The sequence below is a fragment of the Anastrepha obliqua genome, chromosome 5 (assembly GCF_027943255.1).
Source record: "Anastrepha obliqua isolate idAnaObli1 chromosome 5, idAnaObli1_1.0, whole genome shotgun sequence".
NCBI classification, from domain to species: Eukaryota; Metazoa; Arthropoda; class Insecta; order Diptera; family Tephritidae; genus Anastrepha; species Anastrepha obliqua.
The window spans coordinates 64668282-64695939 of NC_072896.1; the positions used below are offsets into that span (position 1 = coordinate 64668282).

Here is a 27658-nt window from a genome sequence, read left to right on the forward strand (position 1 = left end):
AATTATATGTGAACGAATTATCAGTGTCCTTCAGTCCCTCGTAAATTCGTTGCCGCGACGACTAGTATAAGTTACAATAAATATCGGAGGGCGTACGAACTATTAATATTATTTTATATTGTTTTCGTAAGACTTATTATTTTCTTAGGTTTAATATTACTTTTATCCCATACACCTATTTCCTTTTACGCCCTTGAATATTATTAAATTTTTACAATAAAAGGCTGACATAAATCCTTTAACAACTTTATTCTTACTCTTATTTCTTCCTGGTCCCGTAAGTTCAAAAATTTAACTTCTGATTATTTTAGCTATTTCGCTTAGTGTATTTGCATGTATGTATGCATGCTGTCACCAAAATTGCCTTTAGCGTTTTGCCTATTGCATTGTAGGGCGTTCAGCTAGAGCAATGCTCTAGTTTCTCTGTGTTGAGAGTTTCTGAATATGGGAGCAAAAATGGGGCTCTTTTGCTATTACTGTTAGCTCATTCAGTCAGCTGACGTTGTTTGTGATGGTTATTTGGTTGCGGTAAATTTTCATATTGATTTTGTGTAGTTGTTGTGTGCTTTTTTAGTGTTGTCGCACATACATACATACGTTGTGGTCCAAAAGCAATAGTGAATAAAGTAACAAATTCTAGCTGGATCGTGTAGGGGACACAAATAAATAATTAAAACTCGCAAAAGATCGAAAAATATCAACAAATAAAAACATAATTATTTATTTCCGGTTGTTAAGCAATCACTTCAAGAGTATACATAAGATACAGTTTCTAGCACTGCGAGTAAGTTGACGTCAATTTAAATTATTCTATTTATTAACTTTCAATGACGATTCTGATTGTTCTTTCCAAGAAGTCAAGGCAAGTCTATTAAGTGTGGAGCTGTTTTATTAGCTGGTTGGTGCGTGATAGCCAGTTTTAGAGTACATATTTGTATCGTCTTTTCCATCTTCTTCCTTCAGCTAAAATTTGACAATATGCCACCAAATTATTATATTTGTGTAATCGATATCACATTGTGTCGATTCGCCTTACAAGAAATGATTAATAATTTCAAATCAACATTAAAAACTCGGTAAATTTGTTTAAATCAATTTACGTAAGTTTGATTTACATATGAAAATTTGCATGTGGTACACATATTTTATTACATGTATTAGTGGTGTGCTGATAACTTTAGTATGTATTAGGGGAAAAATGGAAATTTAAACTGAAATAGAAATTACAGCAAATACCACAATGCTCCAATGTGCATGTTTTCTACTACTCTCTCACTGTATGTATTCATTCAAGCATTTACATATATAAATACTTACAAATTTTGCTTTAAAATGGAATAATTTTATGTAAGGATAATGGTGCATTCAACAAAGTATCGTCCCTTTCCGCTGCCCGTAGGATAGACAAAACTCATCCCGTAGGAAACAACTGCGTTGTCATTGTAATTTTTACACATCCGCGTTATCAGTTACAATTTTTCATTGCCAAAGCAAAAAACCACCAAATGCAAATAGTTCCTACGAGCAACGGAAAGGGATTACGATACGTTAGTGAGTGTGAGGACCATGACACTGGCCTGCGTTTACGTTGGCGACTGAGCACGCACGTACCCACCACTACAGGACCAGCTGACGGTTGGTTTCGTCATCTAGTGGATGGCGTCTGCCTTCAGTATTAAAATCAGTCGGCATGAAATGATGAGATCAAAATGACCCCTGGCTCCCGGACTATTAAACATATCTCTGGTAAATTGATAAAAGACCGCTTGAAATTTTCAATATTATAGTATTAATAAATGAAAATGGAAAAATAATCGTCAGCTGATTGTCCGTTGGGGGAAAAGACGTCAGTCGAAGCATTGAAAATTCCGCGCGCCGCCGAGATGTATGAACGCAATGATACATACTTGCTTCGGCTGACGGTCTTCCCACCGCCATAAACGCAGCTGACCATCATTATTATATTTTCATATGTGTCCAAAATTATGTAAAAAAATGTCAATCGGCATAAAGTAGTTTTACTTTTCAATTAGAAATTTTTTTTCGACACATTTCGTACCCTCCTACAATCACACCCACCGCGGGTGCGCCAGCTGACGTTCACTTTCGTTATTCATGAAAGCTAAATCACAAGTATAGTTAAGAATTTAACGGTATAAAAAGGCAGTCCAAAATCGACCTCTGGCTCCCGGACTAAATAGGGAGATAATTCGATTTAATGCAGTATGTATATAAATATGAATATATATACATATATATGTTTACATTTATTATATTTGTTGAAAAATGTTGGGGAAATTTGAGAAAGTTTATTCAATAAATTACAACTTCTGTGGCGAGTTACAGCTTTCACTCTTTTGGTTACCTTATAAGAGAAGGAAAAACTGAATGAAGATTTAACCAGAACATTGATCAAATGATTTATCAATGCAATAATGCAATCATGAATGTGAATTTATAAGTTATACATACATATGTACATCAAAATCTGCTTAAAACTCGAATTGGTAAAAATATGAGGGTATTAAGGACAACGAAACGCAACGTTTTGTCTTCTCAAAAAAGACCTCGTATTCGTGCATTGTTGTAGATACTCATATTTTCATATAGACGCAGATGTGAATGTGTATATATACATTGATATACATCTGGAAGCCTAGTATATACATACATACATACTCCATCGTGATGTACATGCATACTTAATAAATACATAGTTGCTACAGACGCATGCTTATATAATATTTAGCAAACGCATTAACAGTAAACATCGATCTACTTGGTTATACTCCAATAAGCTCATGAGTAGGAGTTTTTTCAAAACCATATCATTTTCATTAATAAGTCATATTCGGATGATATTGAACGGCACATGCCTGAATGAACTGGTTCTCATTGCATTACCTTCTACGTTGATTCTCTACGAGGTTGTAATTGTTACCCTCTGCTGATTCTTGGAACGTGTTTTAAACTGGTTTTATTACAAAAAATTCAATAGGGAAAAGGCCTGAGTGTGTTTTTTGCTTACGAGAATTCGCTCGCATTTCTTCTGGAATTCGTATGTGAATTCATATTCGTACTAACATTACATTCGTACATTTTTATTCTTCTTCTACAATCCGCCGGCCATACAAACCATGGGTGCGTAGAAGCAGATACGGTACGCTGCCAACAAAAATTATACGATAGCAGGCACAATTAACTTACGGCATTGAGGGGGTTCTACGTTACCGGAACGACCCGGATTTATCCGGTCAAGGACTGTCACTTCTCCGTAAATGTATGGGGAATGTTTATGCTGCTTCAACAACAACAACAACATGAATTTTGCAACTGCTCACAAATAATTTTATTATATTTGCTTAAGACGGCCAGAAATAATTAAATCCAATGCAAAAGATTTTTCACTTTTTTAAAAAAGAATTATTGCGAAAATTATTATTCCCAATTAGGCGTGCGACATAAGATTAGGCCCGTTCTATTCACTACTTCTCTGCTCGGCTAACTTGACGAACAATTTTACTGCGAAAGCAACAACAAAGTTAACCAGCAAGATTCGCCGCTAGCGAGTATGGCTTTTCTTCTTCTTAATTGGCGTGAGAACCGCTTACGCTATTTTAGCTGAGTTTAACAAAGCGCAACAGTCATTTCTATCTCGTGCTAACCGGCGTCAGTTGGACACATCAAGTGAGGCCAAGTCCTTCTCCACCTCATCTTCCCAACGCAGAGGAGGAGTTGGCACATCAAGTGAAGCCAAGTCCTTCTCCACCTGATCTTTCCAATGCAGAGGAGGCCTTCTTTCTACCACCAGCTGATACCGCATCGAATACTTTCAAAGCCGGAGCTTTTGTAACCATTCGGACAACATGGCCCAGCCAACGTAGCCGCTGGATCTTCATTCGCTGCGCTATGTCTATGTCGTCGTAAAGCTCATACAGCTCGTCGTTCCATCGCCTGCGATATTCGCCGTCGCCAACATACAAATGTCCAAAAACTTTATGTAGAATCTTTCTCTCAAATACTCCAAGCGTCGCTTCATCGGATGTTGTCATCGTCCACGCTTCGGCGCCATACGTTAGGACGGGCATGATGAGAGCCTTGCAGAGTGTTAGTTTTGTTCGTCGAGAGAGGACTGTACTACTCATTTGCCTACTTATCCCAAAGTAGCACTTGTTGGCAAGAGAGAATCTACGTTGGATTTCAAGGTTGACATTGTTATCGGTGTTAATGCTGGTTCCCAAATACACGAAGTCTTTTACAACCTCAAAATTATAACTGTCTACAGTGACGTGGGTGCCGATACGCGAGTGCGCCGACTGTTTGTTTGAAGACAGGAGGTACTTCGTTTTGTCCTCGTTCACCACCAGACCCATTCGCTTTGCCTGCTTATCCAGTTTGGAGAAGACAGAACTAACAGTGCGGTTGTTAAGTCCGATGATGTCAATATCATCAACATACGCCAGCAATTGTACGCTCTTATAAAATATTGTGCCTGAGCGATTAAGTTCTGCGGCTCGTACGATGCTCTCCAACATCAGGTTAAAGAAGTCACACGACAGCGAGTCACCCTGTCTGAAACCTCGTTTGGTATCAAACGGCTCGGAGAGGTCCTTCCCAATTCTGACGGCGCTGCTGGTGTTGAGCAACGTCATCTTGCAAAGCCGTATTAGTTTTTTGGGGATACCAAATTCAGACATCGTGGCATACAGATAACTCTTCGTACTGTCGAATGCAGCTTTGAAATCGACGAAAAGATGCTGTGTGTCGATTCTCCTTTCATGGGTCTTTTCCAAGATTTGGCGTATTGTAAATATTTGGTCGATGGTAGACATTCCAGGTCTAAAGCCACACTGATAAGGTCCAATCAGTTTGTTGACGGTGGGCTTCAGCCTTTCACACAATACGCTCGCTAGAACCTTATAGGCGATATTTAGAAGACTAATCCCGCGGTAATTGGCACAGATTGCAGGATCGCTCTTCATATGGATTGGGAAGAGCACACTAAAATTCCTATCGGCAGGCATGCTTTCATTCGACCATATTTTACATAGGAGCTGATGCATGCACCTTACAAGCTCCTCGCCGCCAAGTTTGAATAGCTCAGCCGGCAGTCCGTCGGCGCCCGCGGCGTTTTTGTTCTTTACCAGCGTTATCGCTATTCTCATCTCGTCATGGTCGGGTAGCGGAACGACCATTCCGTCGTCAACGATTGGGGTATCGGGATCTTCACATTCTCTGTGACATGCGCAGCTATCACTGTTTAATAGGTTCCGTCTTTGTTCTTACAGGAAAACGCCCCGATCTTAAAACCTTCTGTAAGCCGCCGAACTTTCTGGTAGAATTTTCGGGCGTTGTTCCTATTGGCCAGCATCTCAAGCTCCTCGCACTCACATATTTTGGCTTCTCGTTTCTTCTTTCGGATAATACGCCTCTCTTCCTTTTTTAGCTCTCTGTAGCGATCCTACATGGCTCGCGTTGCGCCCGATCTCAGCGTGGCTCTATAGGCGACATCCTTTCTTTTCGATCAGGATACAGTCTGGTGCTGCAGACTACCATGTTTCGGGCCGGGGCAAAGTCGATCAGCCTCTGTCCGTTACCGGATGTTTCGTCGTGCAGGCTGAATTTTCCGACTGTGGGACCAAAAATTCTCTCCTTGCCTACCCTGGCGTTGAAGTCGCCAAGCAGGATTTTTATGTCGTGGCGGGGGCAACGCTCATAAGAACGTTCCAAGCGCTCATAGAAGAAATCTGTGGTCGCATCGTCATTCTCTTCCGTCGGGGCGTGGGCGCAAATTATCGAGATGTTAGAAAAACGGGCTTTGATGCGGATTATTGCGAGACGCTCGTCCACCGGTGTGAACGACAGTACTTGGCGACGAAGTCTCTCCGACAATAAATCCAACACCGAATTTGCGCTCCTTTACATGGCAGCTGTAGGAGACGTCGCAAGGTCCTACGCTTTTCTTGCCTTGTCCCGTCCATCGCATCTCTTGAATGGCAGTGATGTCAGTCTTTACTCTCAAGAGGACATCAACCAGCCGAGCAGAGGCACCTTCCCCATTAAGAGACCGGCCATTCCAGGTACATGCCCTCAAATCGTATTCCTTTGTTCGTTTGCAGTGGCCGTCATCAGTACAGGGAGGTCTCATCCGTGGCTTTGTTTGTGTTTTTATTGGAGGGGTTTTTTAAGTGGCGGGTCCCAAACCCAGCGCACAACTAGTGTACTAAGTAGCTTAAAATCTGGAATGAAAATATGTCGTCTCAACGCTCAGAGTTTGCCATCTAAAATTGATGAATTCCGATATATTTTTGAGTCTTCTGATGTAGATGTTGTGTGTGTATCTGAAACAGGGTTCTCTACGTGGCATAATGACGATTCGTTTTGTGTTAATGGCTATACAACTTTCCGTTTAGATAATATAAATCCAAGCGTGGTGGCGGCGTTGCAGTGTTTTTCAAAAATAGTCTGTCTTGCTCCCTCAAGTGTATTTCGGAAGCTACGAACCTAATAGAATATATTTTCCTTGAAATTAAAACTAAGTATGACAAAATTCTTATTTGCTATGTATGTATATAGGCCTTACAAATACATCGCCTATGCACCATTTGTTGATTTCGTCGAAAATTTGTCTCTTAATTGTAATAATATCGTTGTAGCAGGAGATTTTAACAGCGACCTGCTATGTGAAAATAAGTTCGTGTTAGCCATGCGGAGCTTGGGTTTGTTCCCCGCTAACGGTTCTATGGCTACACATTTAACGCAAACTGTTAGCTCTTTGCTAGATATATTTTTGTTAACGATACCGCTAAAATTCTTCTATTTGAACAGCTTTCTGTGCCAGGTTTTTCTAAGCACGATTTAATTTTCATAACATTTGACTTCCAATTGACCTATGACACTAAATACTATTCGTATCGTGACTTTCTACGCATAGATTATAAGCTTCTTGAAGGGGCTGTGGGGGAAATTGACTGGGGATGATCCGTAACTTAATATAATATCTAGTTATGAGCAAATTAGTTTCTTTGAAGAAGACATTAGCTCGCTCTTTGATCGCTTCGTACCTCTTGTACAGAAACCAGTAAATGATAAAAACCGGCCATGGTTCAACAACCATATTAAACATCTGATTTACAAGCGCAACAAAACGTATCGCAAATGGAAGAGTTTCAGAACTTCGGAGACCTATAACACCTTTAAGGCTTGCAGACGAGATGTTAACAAATCAATTAGATTAAGTAAACTAAAATACTATGAGCAACAGTTTAGTACTGCAGTGGGTTCGAAGCAAACGTGGAACAAAATTCGGGATCGGGATTGGGAACAAAAATCAATCTATATTCGATTTATGTGATGTTAATGTAAATGTACTAAATGAGAAATATGTGTGCTTGCCCGGCTCTGTTAATAATATATGTTATGACAATTACAATTCTAATCTTAACGTTATGATGTCCAGTTTTTGTTTGAATGTGTCGATGATTGTGAGGTAGTACAGTCCATACTTAGTGTCAAGTCGAATGCGGCCGGTCTAGATGGTATTCATCCAAAATTTCTAAAATGCCTCCTACCAAAGATCTTAAAATATCTTACCTATGTTCTGAATACCATCTTAACCACGTCAATCTTTCCCAACTCTTGGAAGAGAGCCAAAATCATACCAATTAAGAAACCGAATGGAGGCTACCGCTCGATTGCAATATTGCCGTTTTTTACTAAAGTTCTTGGGCGTATTATGCATCGCCAGATAAACACGATTCTGAACAACAACGCGTTGGTGAACACATTGCAGTCGGAGTTTAGATGTAGTAGGAGCTGCATCACGGCACTCCTAAAAGAGTCTGATGACATAAGGCTCAACATTGACAAAAAGCACGTAACTTTTCTAACTCTACTTGACCATTCCAAGGCATTTGACTCCGTAGACCATAAACTTTTAATCTTGAAGCTTAAAAACTTATTTAGCTTTTCAACGTCGGCTTTAACTCTTATGGAAACATATCTTAGGGACCGATTACAAGCAGTATGTGGTGATAATACCATATCAAACTTTCTACCTGTAACCAGAGTTGTTCTTCAAGGCTCTATCCTTGGCCCTCTTTTATTTGTCTTGTACATTAATGATTTGTTCAGTGTGATTAAATATAGTGATGTCCATGTATATGTCGATGACGTTCAATTATATGTTAGTTGTCCCATTAGCTGTTTTGATATTTGCATCAGTAATTCGAATTCTGACTTGAGCCTCACAAGCAAGTGGGCTTCTGACAACGGATTAATTCTTAATCCTGATAAGTCCCAATGTATCGTTATATACATACAAAAAATATATCAAATTCGATGGCTATACAGAAGTCAAACCAAATGACGCAGTGATTAAATATGTGGACATTGTTGCATTTAATAGAACTTTGACATGGAGCAACCACATCTTTATTGTCAAAGGCAAAGTTTATGGTATGCTCCGAAATTTATGGACAACTCAACATTTTACACCAGTAAACATTCGAATGCTACTAGCTAAAACGTATTTGTTACCAACGTTACTGTATGGTTGTGAGTTATATACTCCTTGTGATAGTATGTGTCGTAGTAAGCTTAATGTTTTGTATAAACACATTGTAAGATACGTTTACTGTAAAAAACGTTATGACCATATTTCTGTTTTTGCGAAAAAAATTGCTTCCGACTACAATGCGAAAAATTCTATTTGAGGATCAAGGTTATGCCGAAATGCCGAAAATTACTAGACGGCCGCCGTAGCCGAATGGGTTGGTGCGTGGTCACCATTCGGAATTCACTGAGAGGTCGTTGGTTCGAATCTCGGTGAAAGCAAAATTAATAAAAATATTTTTCTAATAGCGGTCGCCCCTCGGCAGGCAATGGCAAACCTCCGAGTATATTTCTGCCATGAAAAAGCTCCTCATAAAAATATCTGCCGTTCGGAGTCGGCTTGAAACTGTGGAACAACACCAAGACGCATACCACAAATAGGAGGAGGAGCTCGGCCAAACACCTAACAGAAGTGTACGCGCCAATTATTTTTTTTTTTTATTTTTTATAAGGGGAAAAAAAGATATAGATATCAAAAAACAATCAGATTTAATTGATTTATGTATTGTTAAAAATATTCTCCAAACCCATCTGACCATTAAGTCATGTTTGGAGCTATCGTTGGATCATTCACCCCTTCTAATGACAATTCTTGGAACTCTGTACGAACAAACTTTTACAGGACTATATACTAATACTAAAACGAACTGGAATTATTTTCGACAAAATGTGAACGCTCAATTAACAATAAATATTTCATTAAAAACGAAAAATGAAATTGACTCAGCAATAGCTTTTTTAAAGGATTCCATCATTAAAGCCCTCACCCTTTCGACACCAACTATAAAAATTCAAAAACAAAAAAAAAGAATCTATTCCAATACATATCAAACAAAAAATTCAACAAAAAATGAAATTCCGTAAAAAGTGACAAACTACAAAACATCCCGAAGATAACAACTGAATTTAAAACATTATTAAAACAACACCAATATAAAAAGTTTGAAAAATACGTATATAACCACGGCAACTAACAATTATTCTCTACGGAAAGCAACTAAAAACTTAGTCAAAGCAGTTCCACATAAACCTTCCATCAAAACACAAGCTCCCATCAAAACACAAGCTACGGAGCTTGGGCAAAGACCAATAAAGAAAAGGCAAACACACTAGTTGAATACTTTAAAACAATATTCTCAAACGTAAGAGACAATTGGCACATAAAACAAAATTAAATACGCGTAACCCAGAAAGGAAAATGAAAATGATAACCTCGGCAGAATTCAAATATTATTTGAAAAATTTGAACAGTAAAAAAGCATCGTGCTACGATCTAATAAATGGTAAAATGCTAAAAGAACTACCTGATGTAGCAATTACATATACATATACGACAAATATTCAAAAGCATATTAAGGACACAATGCTTCCACACCTCTGGAAAGTTGCACAAATAACGGCAATCTCCAAACCAGGTAAAAATGCATCAGAAACGACATAATATCGCCCCATCAGTCTCTTGCCCATTCTTTCAAAAGTGTTGTAAAAAATATTCTTTGCCAGATTATTATGACAGAAAAAAATATAATACCAAGCCATCAAGCATTCAACTGTGCAGCAAGTCCACAGAGTTATAAACAAAATATTAGATAATATGGATTAATAAAAGAGTCTGCATAACTGTCTACCTAGACAATGCAAAAGCATTTGACAGGATGTGGCATAAAGGACTTTTGCCTAAGTTCAGCCAAATATTACGATGGAATCACTTCACCATTCTCAAAAGTTACCTAGAGAACCGACGTTCTTTTATAAAGTTTGAAGACGAATGCTCAAGCATGATGTAAGCGACAGCAGGTGTGCCCCAAGGTAGTGTTCTGGGGCTTCTATTGTATCTGATATTTACAGCAGACATACCGATCCCAACAACAAAAAATTGCATGTTGCCACAGTCGCGGATGACAAGGTTTTAAAGGCATCAGATAAAATATAAAAAAAGCGACTGATATTCTTCAACAAACAATAAATGACACTGTAACATGTCTCTATAAATGGGGAATAGAAGTCAACAAAAATAAAACGGTACAACTAATATATGCAAACAGAAAGCCTAAGAAACACAAACTAATAATAAAAAACAATGAAATAAAAATCCTTCCTAGTGCAAAGTAGCTTTCTTTAACTATAGATGAAAAACTAAATTGGAAACGACATATAGAAAATAAACGAAATGAAATCAAAAACAAGTTCAGACAACTATACTGGCTGTTGGCTAAAAATTCAAAACTAAGCCTTAACAACAAAGTAGTGATATAAATATATAATAATCTCACCCATTTGGAAATATGGCACAGAAATCTGGGGCACAGCGAAGAAAAAAACCAATATCAAAATAATTCAAAGGACCCAATCTAAAATACTTCGAACAATAACAAAAGTAGGCTGGTATATGCCACACGACGTGATCCAAAGCGACCTCAATATCGACACCATAGATGACACAATTAGAAAATACAGCATCAAGCATATATACAACAACTAACAAATCATCAAAATGAACAAATGCGCAAAGTACCACAATCTGAGAAAGTGAGAAAACGTAGATTAATACGATTAACTCCAACAGTAATCACAATATAAGACGAATAATAATAATAATATAAGACCTAAAAAAAAATATAATGCAACATAATCTGAAGCAAAATTTAATGTTTATCTAATATTGGTTAGAGAACAAAGAAAAATAATTACTTATTGTTTAAATTTAACAGATTGTAATTTAAAAAGAGAGATAATAAAAACAAAAAAGAAAATATTATGGGTTTAAGATTAGCCAAACCTTTGGAGAAATATTTCTTATAAAATGATTATTTATTAGTTCAGATATTTTTTTTTAAGTTTGCTATTAAGATTTTTGCAAGAACTTGAAATGTACATATGTATGCATATACTTTATATCCTCTTGTGCCAATAAATTCTTCAATTGTATCTAATGTTCATACTTTCAGATTCTGTTAACTCAGCTGAAATATAGAGGAACTTAGAAGACAAAGCGATGAAGATGGGTTCACCAGCCGTCAAGCAACACAAGCGGGCAAGCAAATCGTCCAATTCCTCACGGGTCAGTATGACAACCTCCCAGGCGGAGGAGAACTTCGTTGAATCGAAGCTCTTTAGTTGGATGAGACTTTTCCGTTTTGCATCTTTACTTTGCCGTGCTGAATAATTCAGTTACACATGAAGATTATGAATAATCCATTTGGTGGTGGCCTCTGTGCCGCATACAGCTGTGAGAGGAATAAGAAAGTAGGGAGTACACAATAAAAAATACGTAGCCATAAAGTTGCAATTAATTTATGCTCGGATACCTATCCCGAATAAATCACACAATATATTCTATACACACACAAAGGAAATAGCCACCCTATCCATTCTACTTAAATATAGAAAAATTTGTGAAATTTGTTCAAAACAAAGTAATGTTGGAGTTGGAGATATATAGGTATACATATGTACCTATGTATGTATGTACTCGTATGTGTTATAGTTTAAAATTGTTAGTTCGCCGTAAGTAAAATGTTGATGAAATTCGTGACACTAGATTTATTAAATAAATTAGATACAAATACAAATTTACATAATTTATCGAAAATAATTACGTCTACTAGCGCTTCTAATGTACCTTAATTACGAGTACTGAACAATTTTTGTTAAAAGTTTCAATGATTCAATTTTTGCGAACTTATTGAACACATACTTGCATTTGATGTTAGTTCGTAGTAACAAATTATGAAACAATGAAACAAACCAAAAACCTTAGTGAATTAAATAAATTAAATTATATTGTTGTCTCGAAAGACTTTGTTGAAAGAAATTGTTATAAATCCAATTAATAAATGCAAACTTACAAACTCCTCTTCTGAATGTATCGAAGTAAGTATTAATAAGTGACTAGTCCCTCTGAAGAGGCAAAACCTAAAACCAAATTAGCACACAGAACCATAAATACATATGTATGTTAAAATAATGAAATGCACACTTCGGCCTTTGGCAACAAGAATAAATAAAAGTAACTCAAAAGTTATGTACGTACATGCATAAATTAACCTCAAACGTAAACCACAATGCAATATTAAGGATCACAAAAGTTGTCAAACAAAAGACATCCGAAAAAAGTCAAGAAGTCGCAAGAACTATAGCAATTGGAATAAAATGCCACAAATTCAATATACGAGATTATTACCAGTGGACATATGTATGTATGTATGTAGAATTGAGAACTTAAAACATTATGTAGCTTTGCATCGCATCTCAAGAGAGATTGATGGCTAATGTTTAGCTTTTAAATGCGGCTTAGTGTAAATTAAATAGTCTATTAAATTATTACCTGAATACTTAAAAACAAGAGCAATCAAATAAATGCATTCAAACAACTGAGAAAGCTTAATGTTAATGAGTTTAATGTTCGATAGAAAATAAATTGAAAATGCGTAATTACAAGAAGCTGTAGGCTGTCTTCGAAATTGTTAATTGCTTTGAAAAACTTGATTGGAATAGGTCAGTGAGCATCCACTTTGAACAGAGTGTACTCATAGTCAAATGCTCATGCAATATAAAGTCAATACGTTCTTTTGATATCTCTACGACGTCAGCTAACTCACGCAACTTCACTTTTCGATTATTCAAAACAATTTTGTGGATTTTTTTTTATGTTTTCTGGTGTTACCGCTTCATTTGGACGTCCACTGCGATGTGCATCATCGGTGTCTCTACGACAACATTTGAAGTCAAAAACCATCGTTTTATTATTGTTTCTGATGGAGTGGAGTGCCCATAACATTTTTCAAGCCATTTCTTCGCTCTAACGGTATTCTTTCCCATCAAGAAGCAGTGTAAAATTAAAATACGATATTCTTTTTGATCCATTGCTTTGAAAATAACAAAGTAGCGTCATTCCTACCACTATAACTGACGAACTAATGAATAGAATATCATGAAATTTTAACAGCTGTTGTTAGAGGTGAATGCAATAAAACAAGTGCAGGTCCGGGACTTTTCAGTCCATGTGTTATGTAGGCAGCCGCCGTAGCCGAATATTTGATGCCTGGTCGCCCCCCGGCAGGTAATGGTGCACCTCGAAGTGTATTCTGCCACGAAAAAGCGCCTCATAAAAACCGTTTGCCGTTCGGAGGCGGCTTAAAACTGTAGATCCCTCTATTTGTGGAAGAACATCAAGACGCACTCCACAAATAGGAGGAAAAGCTCGGCTTAACACCTAGCAAAAGTGTACGGGCCAATAATTTATTTATTTTTTATATATGTATGAAATTCTGTGTTAATTATTCATTTACTATAAATAATGTAAAACCTCATTCGGTTTATAATTAAGTGAGTGCAGCATCTGTGAAAATTGTTATATGTGCATACAAAGCATTTGCACATTAAATATTAATTAAGAAATCGTGGAAAATATGATTTATAAATCGGTTGAACCAATAAAAATTGTTAAATATATGGTTTTCATTGTTTTTCACAAACAAAATCAAAAATTTATAGTACGAATTTCGCTGTCTGGAAATACGAAATTAAATTTTCTGCTTTATCTCATTCCTGTCGTTTAAGTATATTCTGAGCTTTGGTGCATTATAGAATTTTATGGCAAACACATTATATTCCTTTATTATGACTATTTTTTGTTTTTTCCCACAAAATAGACAGAAATCTATTGCGAGATTAGATTCGCAAAATTTTCCTCATAAATATTCCCAGTTATTTTTAACATATCATGGCAGCCAAATCTGTATTAAATGAAATGGTTTGACAAGGTAATCTCTTTCCTGCCTCGCACAAGTAAGTTTTAAAAAATTGTTTATTTAATATCCATTACTATTTCTCTAAGGTTCGAACCTCCGTGCATGAAACACCCAATGATAGAATACGTTTTTTCTAATAGCGGTGGCCCCTCGTCAGGCATTTGCAAACCTCCGAGGTTAAAACTCTATGTTCCTCCATTTGTGGAACAACATCAAGACGCACACCACAAATAGGAGGAGCTCGGCGAAAAACCCAATAAAGGATGTATGCTTCAATTATATCATATTAATTCGATATTATGAATTTTATAAATTAATAATGTGCGTCATTTTCTTTTTAATAATTCCGAACACACGAAATTTCGTTTTAGCCAATATGCTTAATTTCTCTTCAGAAATCTGAGATTATGAAATAATCCTAGATTATTATCACACTTTTTTAAAAACAACCTTGTGCTATCGATAATTATTTTTACGAATGTAGCTCTCTACAACGTCAAAGAAAAAACTAAATAAAATGGACGCCGGTAAAGAAAACAGGTTTGTAGACTTATATAAATAAATTGTTGTTAAATTATATTAATTATGTATTCATATTACAGAAAAAATGTGTGTCCATAAATGCTTTGTCCTATTATTACTTGGTATAAAATGTAATATCGAATTTCGCATGCGTATTGCTGCCGTAGCCGAATGGGTTGGTGCGTGACTACCATTCGGAATGCACAGAGAGAACGTAGGTTCGAATTAAGAAAAACATTTTTCTAATAGCGGACGCCCCTCGGCAGGCAATGTCAAACCTCCGAGTGTATTTCTGCCATGAAAAAGCTGCTCATAAAAATATCTGCCGTTTCCAAATTTCGCTTGCTAATAATGGAATGAGGAGCTTAGGAAAATCGCATTGTTTTGATTGTATTACAAAAGTGTGGTAAAGGTGCAAGTGAGATTTACGAACTGCTGAAAAAACTTAATATATCGAGAATGTTTGTTTACCGCACGATCAATCGTTTTTCTCAAACGTCTGAAGTAACAGACAAAAAAGGAAGTGGTTGTCCTCGCGTAGTTCGAACCAGTGCTGCCATAAAAGCCGTTCGAGAAAAATTCGCAGAAATCCCTTTGGAAAGCATAAAATGAAGTCATCGACCCAATTCATGTTAAGACTAATTAGAGATGATCTCCACATGAAATCCTTCCCTCGCTCAACTGATTTCTTTTGACAACGCGCTTCAACAAAATTATATAAGAAAATTTCTTTTCACAGATGAGAAAATTTTAGTGTTGAAGAAGTTTTTAATAAACAAAACGACAAAATCTATGCTAAAACTTCTAAAGGTGCAACAAATTTTCTTCCAAGGGTTCAACCATGCGCCTCCGTAATGGTTTGGTGGGGTTCTTGTAAAGGCTTTACATTTTTGTGAAAAAAGGGTTAAGATTGGAGAAGATTGCCCGTCTGGAAGTCCAGATCTGAATCCATTGGACTACAGTTTGTGGTCAGAATTGGAGAAAATGGCCTGTTGAATACTTCTCAAACAATCTTTGGTGCGAGCAGCGACGTCAATATCCATTAAAACCGTGCGTGCTACAATAGCTGATTGGTCGAACGGTCGAATCGTTTGAAGGCTTGTGCAAAAGCAAATGGTTGCTGTTTAGAATGAATATTTAGAATATGTTTTTTTAATAAATACATATATACATGATTAAATAAAATTAGCTTCATTAAAAAAAGTATTATAATTTATATCAATAACGAATTTAACTTGTAATAGAACTTATGACAGGATTAAGTATGTTCAGGTTGATTTGAATGCCAAGCAGGGCGATCGCGCTGTTAAGATTTTATGTCAAAAAACTCAGTACATTTCGAATATTGTGGGCAACTGACAGCGCGTTACCGATTGTTGAAGTAGCGCGCTCATATTTACTGAAGCACGTACACCATAGGGCTCCTTTTAATGAAAATAATACATTTTACAATAGGTAGAATAATAATATAATAATGCAATAATACTATAAATTTCTAATATGATATGTGTATAAGCCCCTCCTATAATTGGTGGTATGGGTTTTGATGTTGTTCATCAAATGGAGAGATCTACAGTCTTATGCCACCTACGAATGTCAGATGATTTCTTATGAAGAATTTTTTTCATGGAACAAGTACAAGGTTCGCTATTGCCTACCGAGGGGAAGCCGCTTTTAGAAAAAAACGTTTTCTATTATATGGTGTTTTATGCCCGGAGTTTCGAACCCGCGCACTACCGAATGGTATGCATGCACCAACCAATTCGGCTATATATTTATATACATATAATTACTTACACATTATTTCTTTATATAAATAGATGTAACATCATACAGGCCTATCTCCCTTCTTCCAATACTATCGAAAATGGTGGAAAAATTGTTAATCAAAAGGATCAACATAATAATAGAAAACAAAAAAATTATACCGACGCACCAATTTGGATTCCGCACGAAGCATTCGACTATCGATCAAGTACATAGGATAGTGCGAATAATAGAAAATGCTTTTGAAGAAAGAAAAACCTGCTCTGCGGTATTCCTTGATATATCCAAGGCGTTCGACAAAGTATGCCACTATGGGCTACAGAAGAAAATAAATGCGTTGCTACCCAAGCAGTACTCCACCATCCTACATTCGTATTTATCCGACCGTTACTTCAGAGTAAAACAAGAAGATTCATATTCATGTCTCAAACCAATCAAAGCAGGGGTTCCCCAGGGAAGCGTACTTGGCCCTTTATTGTATTTGCTCTTTACATGCGATCTGCCATGCAATTCAAACTGCGTAACAGCTACTTTTGCCGACGATACAGCTATTCTTTCGATAGGAAACACGGAAAACACATCGACATCACAATTACAATTAGCCATAAATGAAATATATGACTGGACCAATAAATGGCATATTAAATTAAATGAAAGCAAATCTGTGCATATAAATTTCACCCAAAACAAAATCAAATATGTTCCAATATATTTAAATGGTAGACAGGTTCCATACTCAAATACTGCAAAGTATCTGGGCATGACTCTAGACGCCAAGCTAAGATGGAAAGCCCATGTAAAGAAAAAGAAAGAAGAAATGGAATTAAAATACAGAAATATGTATTGGCTTATGGGAAAGGAATCAGCACTATCCACCAATAATAAAATGATTGTATACAAACAAATTCTGAAGCCTATATGGTCCTACGGCGCACAGTTATGGGGTTGCTCCAGCCAAAGTAACATTCAATCTATACAAAGGCTCCAAAACAAAATTATTAAATGTGCAGTCGGTGCTCCGTGGTATATCCGAAGCTCCGATCTTGAACGCGACCTAAATATTGACTCGGTGGTAGACACGATAAAAAAGATAGCAAAAGCCCATGATGAAAGGTTAAAAAACCACGTCAATACGGAGGCCACTATTCTCGCTAATCCAGCTAATTGGAGAAGAAGACTGAAACGCAGAAAGCCCAAAGACTTAATGTACTAACCACACCTTAGCGTTAACTGTTGTATATACCTTATTTTCTAAATTCTAAACAAATTGCTCGTTAGTTAATAAAATTTTTTCTTTGTAACTAGTCGCAATGTAAAAAAAAAGAAAAACAAAAAAAAAATATATACATAAATAGATTATATAATTATTTATACTTACAGATAACTTCATCCGTATTTGTGTTGGAAAATATTCTTTCTATACTTCTGTTTTGAATTATAGTAGTTACTGTAATTTTACTAATATGAATTGAAGCACTTGATGTATTAACAGGTACTTGTTTATTGTATTACATCCGCTAATTAGTAAATGATGAGATATATTTATTAACCAGAGTTAATGAACTTGAACGATAGGAAAAGCGCCCGAGAATTTTTTGATGGCTTACATGGTTTGAACACCGCTGACCAAAGCGACTATATTTTATGAGATCTCGTCCATCAAAAACACGATTGCTATTAAAAATCGAATCGAATCAACTAACAAAGCTTTAAAAAAGCAAATTTTTAAATTTGCAGAACTGGATTTTTAAGAGTAGAGAGGCGTAGTAGAGGCGTTATTTAAAACTTTATTATAAGATGTTCGAGCGTGAATTTTGTTTGATATATATTAAGTAATCTTTTACCGCCGTAGCCGAATTGTTGGTGCGAGACATCCATTCGAAAGTGCGTAGGTTCGAGTCTCCGTTCATTGAACACCAAAATCATAAAAAGTTTTTCCTAATAACTGTCGCCCCTCGGCAGGCAATGGCAAACCCTCGAGCGTATTTATGCTCATAAAAATATCTGCCATTCGGAGGAGGAATTCGGCCAAATACGCAATTACGTACATACTATAATTGCTTCTCTGAAATAATAGCAGAGCAAAATGTTTTTTTTGTTGCGACGGGGAGACATTATATTCTAGAGTTTACCTATTTAAAGAAATGTGTTTTGGACAAAAATAAATTTGTAGCCGCTTTTTGATAACATTGCACATATTTAAACACAAAAAATTACATCAAAGCCGGCAAAAAATTCAACTATAAATTTTCTATACAAAAAATCAACAATTGGCGAACCAATTAGAATTTGGTAAAATCGAAATTGCCCATCGAGCTATCAGGCAGTCAACTATCGTCGCGGTAAGAGCAATATTAATTAGGCAAGATAAAAACTTAATCAAATTGGCACAAATATCAAGTATAAGACTACACCGTTTAACTAGCGCGAAAACAAATTATACTATATTACAATAAATTATACTGTACTTGTAATAATATACGACGCCAGTGCTAACTCAGGTTAGTGTCGTTCGAAACTTTGCCGTAAACGCTACCAAACAAAAATGAGTGAGAAGTCGGAAAGCGTTTTGAGGCGCTATTTTTATGCACGCACTCGAAAGGGCCGAAATTATCTTACGTCGCCAAAGTGATTAAAAAATCAAAAAAGTTTGTTGTGATGTGAATTCAGTGGTGTAAGGTTTACAAAAATGTTGATGACTTTTCCGAGCGCGGCTTGAAGCGAGTGATGACAAAAAAGCAGGATAAAGTGATCGTTCAACTTTTTAAGCGGGACCCTTCTTTGTGACTACGCCAAGCACGATCAGTTCTTGCTAAAAAGGGAAAAGATGTGAGTATCAACACCATCGAATGTCGACTGAAGGAGGCGAACATATCCTACCGCCCCATATCATCAAAACCACTGCTCTCAGAAAAACACTTTGAAAAACAAGAAAACAGGAAAATGGCGTCACAGTATTGAACTGGCTTTCCCAGTCCCCAGACTCCAACCCCATTGAAAATGTGTGGGCAAATTATGAAAATGCATCTTGCCGGAAGGCCCAGTCCATGATTTAAAGCAACTCGTGCATCAACTTCGCAAAATCTAGTCCTGTTTGTCGGCGAGCTACGCAGAAAAGCTGGTTCAAAGCATGAAGAAGATGCCAGGCTATACTCGACAACAATGAAGACAACACGGTTTATTGAGTAATTGCGACTCGTAGTTTTGTACATACTTCACGTAAAAAAAATTTTAAATATGTACCTTATATATTTCATGAATAACCGCGGTTCCTTTTTTCTGTCACAGACTATATACATTTCCATATGATTCATAGGTTTGGACAATTAACAGATGGCTCACAAAATAATTTCTTAGCTGTGAAATAAAGGAACGTGAAACTCATTTAAACCAAGGGGTACTCCTGAATATGTATTTAAGTTTGATGCAGTTCACAAATGCATGTTCACAAGTAAGTAGCTAATTTGCCTGAAATGAACAAACCTTCAGGTATTTTTTAAAATAACTTCATCTGTTATATTTTGCCATCCAAAGAGCTACAAATGGTCAGACAATGGGTACAATATTAGTTTTCCGTGTTTATGTATATGTATGTATGTAGTAAGGAAGTACATACTATATATATGCTAACATTAATATAGCCTACGCCGACGCAATTGATGCCTTCGTGGCGCCTAATGAAGCGTAACTGCTGCGAAAGACCATTAAAACACCTTTTGCGCACCAGCACTGCGCTGTAGGACATAACCAGGGGTCATACTGTCATACAACCGTTCCTTTTATAATTAATTGTGAATGCATTCTTGTTAATTTTCTTGTTACAATGTCTAAGTTTACACTCGTTGATTACGTTCTTTGTCCAGCCAATTACTTATGGACGTAGCCGAAGAGTGGTGGCCTATAATTTTAGGTGCTTTGCACATATTGTACATTGTACATATGTATGTATGTTCATAGATATTTCTGCACAGAAGGGTTGCAACTTACACACATTGCTAAATAGGCATTCCTGGTATCGACAGTTATCATAATTACCGAGAATGTAAGTTTATAGAAGGCTCAGGAACGAATGAGCACGTTAAATGTTAAATGCTAACAAATGGCGGCTAATAAATTTTTATTATTTCAACACGACTGGGGAAAAGTTAACATACGAGAGTTAGCATAGCTGAACGTAGTCAACATAATTAAATATAGCGTCTGCATTGAAATCAGAGAAAGTAAATATAGTACATACAGGGTCCGGCTTTCGAAGTGTAACCAAATTCAGACCGCCCCGTAGATGATGCATGGGCATCACCTGTCAGTTAGTTGGCTAAATGACAATTCAGAGGAATGTTTACAAGCGCGTGGAAGCATTTTGCCGAGAGTAAACGCGAAAAAAGAAAAACAGTAATGGATTTGAAACGTAAGAGCGTGATTGCATTATACTTGGCTGGAAAATCACAACCAGCAATTGCTCGTGGGCTCGAGTACCTTAAAGTAAATAAAGTTTTTGTTTATTGCACCATTACTCGTTACAATGATACTAGTAGCATCGCGGAACGTCATGGAGGTGGTCATGAAAAGACTGCAACGTCACGTGAAATGGTTTAAAAAGTGAAGAAGTGACTTGAGCGAAATAACCGTAGCATCCGCCGCATACGGAAAAATGATCTCAAAGTCAAGCCTTACAAAATCCAAAAGGCGCACGATCTCACACCAAAGCAACAACAAGTCAGACTTGAGAGAGCGATAGAGTTGCTTCGCTTGGCCAAATGCGGTCAATTCCGAACATTGTGTTTTCTGACGAGAAAATTTTCTAAATTGAGCAATTCGTAAACCCTCAAAACGATAGAGTTTATTTGACCGACCGTTCATACAAGAATTTGAGTCATCGATTGGACAGCAAGAGGCAGCACCCGCCACAGGTAATGGTTTGCGCCATTGCAATCGCAGATGGGCGCTCTCCAATCATTCTCATCGAGCCTGGCGTCAAGGTGAATGCGAAATATTATCGGGAAAGTATTCTGCCAGTGTCCGCAAGTGGGCCAAAATATCTAAAAGTCACATTCGGTCAGCTTGCGATTCGTTTCTGGACCGTGTCAAGGTCATAGTCAAGGTAAAAGGTGGTTATATTGGGAAAAGTAAACTGATTCTTAATTTAGTATTATTTTCAGACATTTTTTACTTTGAATTGAATAAAAGTACAATAGTTTTCTTAACTAAATGTATGAACTTTTTAATTGGTACCGGAGCCTTCTCGAGTGCCGGACCCTTTAGAGAAGGTTCAGGAGCGAATGAGCAGGTTAAATGTCAAATACCAACAAAACACGGCTAAGAAATGTGTACTATTTTACCACGGATTTGGTAAAGTTAACATAGCGGAGCATAGTCAACAGAATTAAATATAGCGTTTGCATTGAAATGTAAACTGTTATGATTTGGTGTTAGGCAAAATAAAATAACAGCAGACTTGTACATTTTTCTTTCATACTTATGTGCCGTCGGCATTTTGCATGCGCAAATGGATTATTTCTTGTGAGATGAATAAATTAATTCTAAGTATATGCATGCATGAATGTGAAATTTTAAGTATCTAATTAACTAAATTGTATTGATATTAAGTGTATTATCAAAATTATTTCAAAATATCCACATAAAAAATTAACCTTGTGAACCATTCATTTACATCAAGGCTTAGTATTCAACAATATGTTGAACTCTTTAAATTATTATTAAATTATATAACATCTACCATCCATATTTACATATGTGGACAGAAAAAAATCTTGACCTTCCTCATAACACAGCTCATATGCATATCTACATGTGTATAAAAAGTTCAGCAGCAAATAGACAAACATATGCAAACAAATTCCTAACATGTGCAAAAAAACTCATATAATAGTGCGCACACTGACCGACGTATCGTAGTCCCTTACCGCAGTCCGTAGAGAACACAAAATTGAGCAAAACCTATCCCTTTTTTTCAGGAGGTGTAAATCAAAATGTCTGAAACATCATCAAAGGTGTCGTCACACCAATGGTATGTGGGGCATGCTCCCACTAACACTATAACATTCCTCCTCCTCGGCTGATTTCCACCCTGGAACTGCGTTAGCATTTCTTCAAGGTGGATCCGTATTTATGTCTATTGACACAACAGGTTCCTACGTCCACGTTCCGCTCCTGTGAGCGTATAGAGATTTCACGCCATCGATAGTATTCACTTCTCCCACTGGCTTCGAAAGCGGTTTTGGGGGGAGTGAAACATCGGAGAATATGCAATAGTCCGATACTCACAAACTTTTGTCTTTTCTTCAGTTCGGTACTGTTGTGAATGTTTGGCTCAAGCGTCTGTGTCTGCCGTCGGTTTGCCTAAAACAGTTTATCTCCACTGTTCACCTGCTAGCAGAGGTACCAAAAATTTTGTAATCAACGAATAGGCTTTATATTTATAAGGTTGTTTTCTATTTTTTTTTCCTTCCTTTTCTCCTAAGAACTGTCGAATTATGACTTAGCTGGATTAAGTACATTCATAAGAAATAATCTAGCTGGTCTTGCTACCTAATTAATTTAATATCTTAATAGTATTAAATACTTAGTCTATCTTTCTGCTTCTACTGCTGCTGCCGCTGTTGTTGCTGCAGTAGCAACTGCTGCTGTCGTTTCTGGGCTTTCCTTTCCCAGTCAAAGCAGTTGAGCCTCGTCACGACTGTAGCCGCGAACGTTTTTGCGGCGTCCCATTTAGTCATGGTCGAGCACATATCCTGGACAAATTTTGAGGGCTGTCGGTCAGCTGGAAACGGTGTAGATATTCAAGGAAGCAGCCGTGTCCGGTGAGTATCTGAGTTAGGTAGTAGTCAATATCGCCATGCTTCCTATTCATCCACCCTTCAAGGTTCGGTATGAGTTTGTAAGTCAACCGGCCTTTGGTTGACTCTTCCGCTGAAGCCATTATTTTATGTTTTCCGATAATAGGTAAATGATTAATTAGTATATTACTTGACGTATGTAAAGGGTTTTCCAATAACAGGTGTTACAGGTGAATGGATTCCGCTATCGAGAGATGATTAACGATTTTTATGGCCGGAATTGGATGCTATTGATCTGGACACCGTTTATTTTCAACAAGACGGTGCTACGTGCCACACAAGCAACGGAACCATTGATCTTGTACGGGAAAAGTTTCCGGACCGTGACATCTCTCGAAGAGGTGATGACAATTGGCCACCGAGGTCTTGTGATTTAACACCTTGTGATTTTTTTTTTTGGAGCCACGTGAAAGAGAAGGTCTACGCCAACAGCCCAGTGTCGATTCAAGACCTCAAAGATGGAATTCGTGAGGCTATCGATGACATAGGGCAGCCACTTTGCAATTCGGTTATGGAAAATTTCATGAAAAGGATATTGTCCTGTAAGCGTGGTCGTGGTGGTCATTAGCCTGGTGTTATTTTCCACTATTAACGGCATACCTTCGTCTTTATAATGGAATAAACTTCCGATAATTTATATTAAAAAATACCATTTTTCTTTGAATATCAAAATAACCCCTCTCATTGAAAACCCTTTTATGTTTTTCTAAATGTTGGAAAGTCGCAGCTGCTGTATGTCAAGTGCGCGTGTAAGCGGACGTAAGTTCCAGAAAACAACAACAAGTAGCTTATAAAAAAGTTCTGTGCCGAACATTTCAATACTACAGAAAATCTCGAAGCCATTATATTATGATCTCTTATAATAGGTAAATAATTAATTAGTATATTACTTTACGTATGTAGTTCTCTAATTGATAAAAAGTGCACAAAAACATATGTATAAAATCGGAAAGTTAGAAACTTACACTGAAAGAGGAGTGCGACTTATTTGGATGTTACTGTACATACTTTCAGCCTTCAGTACCTTCAGCACAATGCTGTGCCTATCACCTTGGACATTTTTTGCGAGTTGTAATATTTTTTCTGTGGCAAGTGCACGCGGCCGCATATGTAAGTATATGAATTCACATATTTGTAATATATTTGTGTGCCTGAATAATTTCTCTATGAGGATTATTACTTTGATATGCTTGGAGAATTTAAAATAAAACCAATGTATCCTCATCATCTTTACCGAATTTATAATTAGTGATGACAAGTTGTTAATAACACCAGCTGTTTTAAGATTTTTATTATTAATTTATTATTACATATCAAGGAAAAAATGTATGGTAATATTTTTTATTTTCTTTTATTATTTTTTGAGATAAATAAAATAATTTATATAATAATAATTTTTTTTGCTTAAACACGAATTGAGAAATTGACTCTTTAGTTAAAGACAATTTCTTACACGACTTCGATAAGTCAATGCCATTAACCTGATTTTTAAAACACTACTTTCAATCCATCGTGATTAAGTGAAAATTGTAGTGGTTTAAAAATCTAGGCTCAGGTGCTGCCTGAAAAAGAAGATAAAAGGAAAACCTGAGAGAAAAATCTGAAAGGTAGAGAAAAACCTGAAAAATAAAAAATATGGAAAATATAATAGGAAAAATAAATATAAATAAACACATGTTATATACATAGGTATAAGCAATAAACAAAATCGCTGGTTTTACTTACCCTAACGACCTAGATATCTCCCCTTCTTGGACCCTGACCTGCAACGTACGACAAATTTTAGTTTATCGTTGCGCTTCTGACACCTAACTTGGTTATTTTCTTGCCGCAAAAGCCATTTTGCATTTTTGAATAGAAGTACATATATCAAAAAGTCGAGTAGCTTGATGTGATGATCTTGACATTCGCCAGATATTGCGAACCAATGGGGTTTCAACAACTCGGAATATTTATTTTTTGGGTCGTAATAAAAAATCCAAAATTTCGATAAAAACGGTTTACAAATTTTCAATTTATTACGTCTAATCTAATAAGTTTGGTTAAAAGCTATCGCCATGATTTTTTTTCACAGCATAAAAGAAGAGTCGGCCATTTATACATACATACAGTATAGTTCACTTGATGAGAGGCAATCATTTTTATGGAATAAAATGGATATCAAAGCAACCGTATTTGATCTAGTAATCCAAGATTTTATGATAATTCAATATTATCCCATTTAACGGTATTTAGCAGCAGTAAAACTTCAGCTGTTGTAATTCTGTGGTTAATTTATTGGTTCACTTGAATAGAGGCACCCAGTTTGGCCATATCAATTGCATATTAAAGGTGTGAAAAGTGTTCCTTTCTTTAACCATTCATTGTGTTTGGTCGGAAACTTCTTAATTATAATAAAATGGGAAAGTAGAAAGACTTTACGTATCGCGAAAAACGACAAATCGATATTTTGACCTCAGAGGGACTTTCGAATCGCCAAAAGGCCAAAAAGATTGCTCAAAGTCCACGTGAAACAAGGTGCCTCTTGCGATAAGAACTACAAAGGCAGAGCCTTAACACGAAGGAAACGTACACAATATGTAGGATTGCATCAAATTCCACCCTTTCAATAGCAAAAATTAAAGAAATGGCAAATGTTTCAGCCAGCAAGTCCATCTAAAAGCGCCACTTCTGAAGCATAAAGAATACATTTCGCAAATAACGCCATTTTGATTTTGCAAGGGACCTCATGGCTTGCAGTTAGGTTACAAATAAAGAGAAAATGGAGAATAATAGTATTTAATGATGAAACGAAGATCAATCTAGATGGGTCGGATGGATACAATTACTATTTCCATGATTTAATATAAGGTACTTGAGTCGACTTCACAGCCGAGGTATGGGGAGCAATATCGTAGCATGGCGCGTTGTAATTGAAAATTGTAAGCTACAAAATGAGTGCAAATAGAATAATATTTTGTTGGATGTTTATTTTCGAGCAAAGTATAGTCTTCACTTGAATTATCAGAAAACCTTGGATTACTATATCCAATACGGTTGGTTTGATAACCCTTTTATTCCATAAAGATTGCCTCTCATCAAGTGAACCGGACTCTACGCCGCTCGGGAAGAGTTATACAAATTTTTATTCCGCTCTCTAGAACATTGGTAGCTGATTTCATATTAAATTCCATTAAATTTATTAATTATAATTAAATTACATTCAGTTCTCGTATTTTTATTCTGTAAGTTGAAGCCAGTTTAACAAGCCAACAGCAAATAGGGTTGGTGCTTGACTACCATTCGGAAGACGTAGGTTCGAATCTCCATGAAACACTTAAATGAAGAAAAAATGGCAAATCCCCGAGGGTATTTCTGCTATGAAAAAATATTTGCCGTTCGGAGACGGCTTAAAACTGTAGGCTTGTGGAACAACATCAAGACGCACGCCATAAAAATAGGAGGGGGAGCTGGACTAAAAGGGTGTACGCGCCAATTATATATACCTATATATTAAAAGTTTGCTTAAAGTACATGTATGTTCCATATTTACTTCGTTTTTATAATACGAGGTGTGTTCAAAAAGTATCGCGAATTTTGTGTTTCTTCAAAAATTATTTCTTTTAATTTTATTTTATTTATTTATCAAGTAGTAAAAAAAAAAACGTTCAATATAATTTTTTTTTTTTTTGGCTAAACCTAATTTGCAAAATATGGTGTACGCTACCTTAATTCTTAAATATACTTTTTCCATAAGATAATGTTGAACAATATATATAAATTAAATTAAGGGGAAAAAACTACTATAAAACCCTTATGAAAAAACAAAAAAACAAGGAAAAGGGAAGTTATGTACATGTACAATGCAGATATTTGATGACTTAAACATGCTGAAGCAGATCTAATATTAATTGGTTATTAGAATAACTACATTTTATCTTAAACTTATCATTAAGTTTTTCGATTCGTGAGAATATCATTTCTATTTTGTTTTCGTTGTGTAACCGTCTTGTGGAATAATCTTAATTTTTGTTATAATTCTGTTCTGAAGTAGTTGACTATGACTGATCGTTCGATTTGCTATTACTTCATTATAGGTCGCTTTGTCATTAAAATTTATTTTCTACTTTTTAGTTCGATTAGCAATAAAAGCGTGTTTTTTAGTTT

At 36.3% G+C, this 27658-nt stretch overlaps 1 protein-coding gene across 2 annotated transcripts; it reads left to right on the forward strand.

Annotated features, from left to right (window-relative positions):
- Positions 1-417: 417 nt before the first annotated feature.
- Positions 418-13000, forward strand: LOC129248171 (uncharacterized). Of its 2 annotated transcripts, none has more exons than XM_054887629.1 (2): positions 418-528; positions 11562-13000. In XM_054887629.1, exon 2 carries the CDS (start codon positions 11609-11611, stop codon positions 11777-11779), a length of 171 nt encoding a protein of 56 aa, XP_054743604.1. In that variant the 5' UTR covers positions 418-528; positions 11562-11608; the 3' UTR covers positions 11780-13000. The 2 variants fall into 2 exon arrangements, with proteins under 2 accessions (XP_054743604.1, XP_054743603.1); XM_054887628.1 differs by having other exon boundaries at positions 482-784.
- Positions 13001-27658: the final 14658 nt, after the last annotated feature.

Coding starts and splice junctions, on each gene's coding strand:
- LOC129248171 (XM_054887629.1), top strand. CDS start 11,609: ATGAAGATGGGTTCACCAGCCGTCAAGCAACACAAGCGGGCAAGCAAA.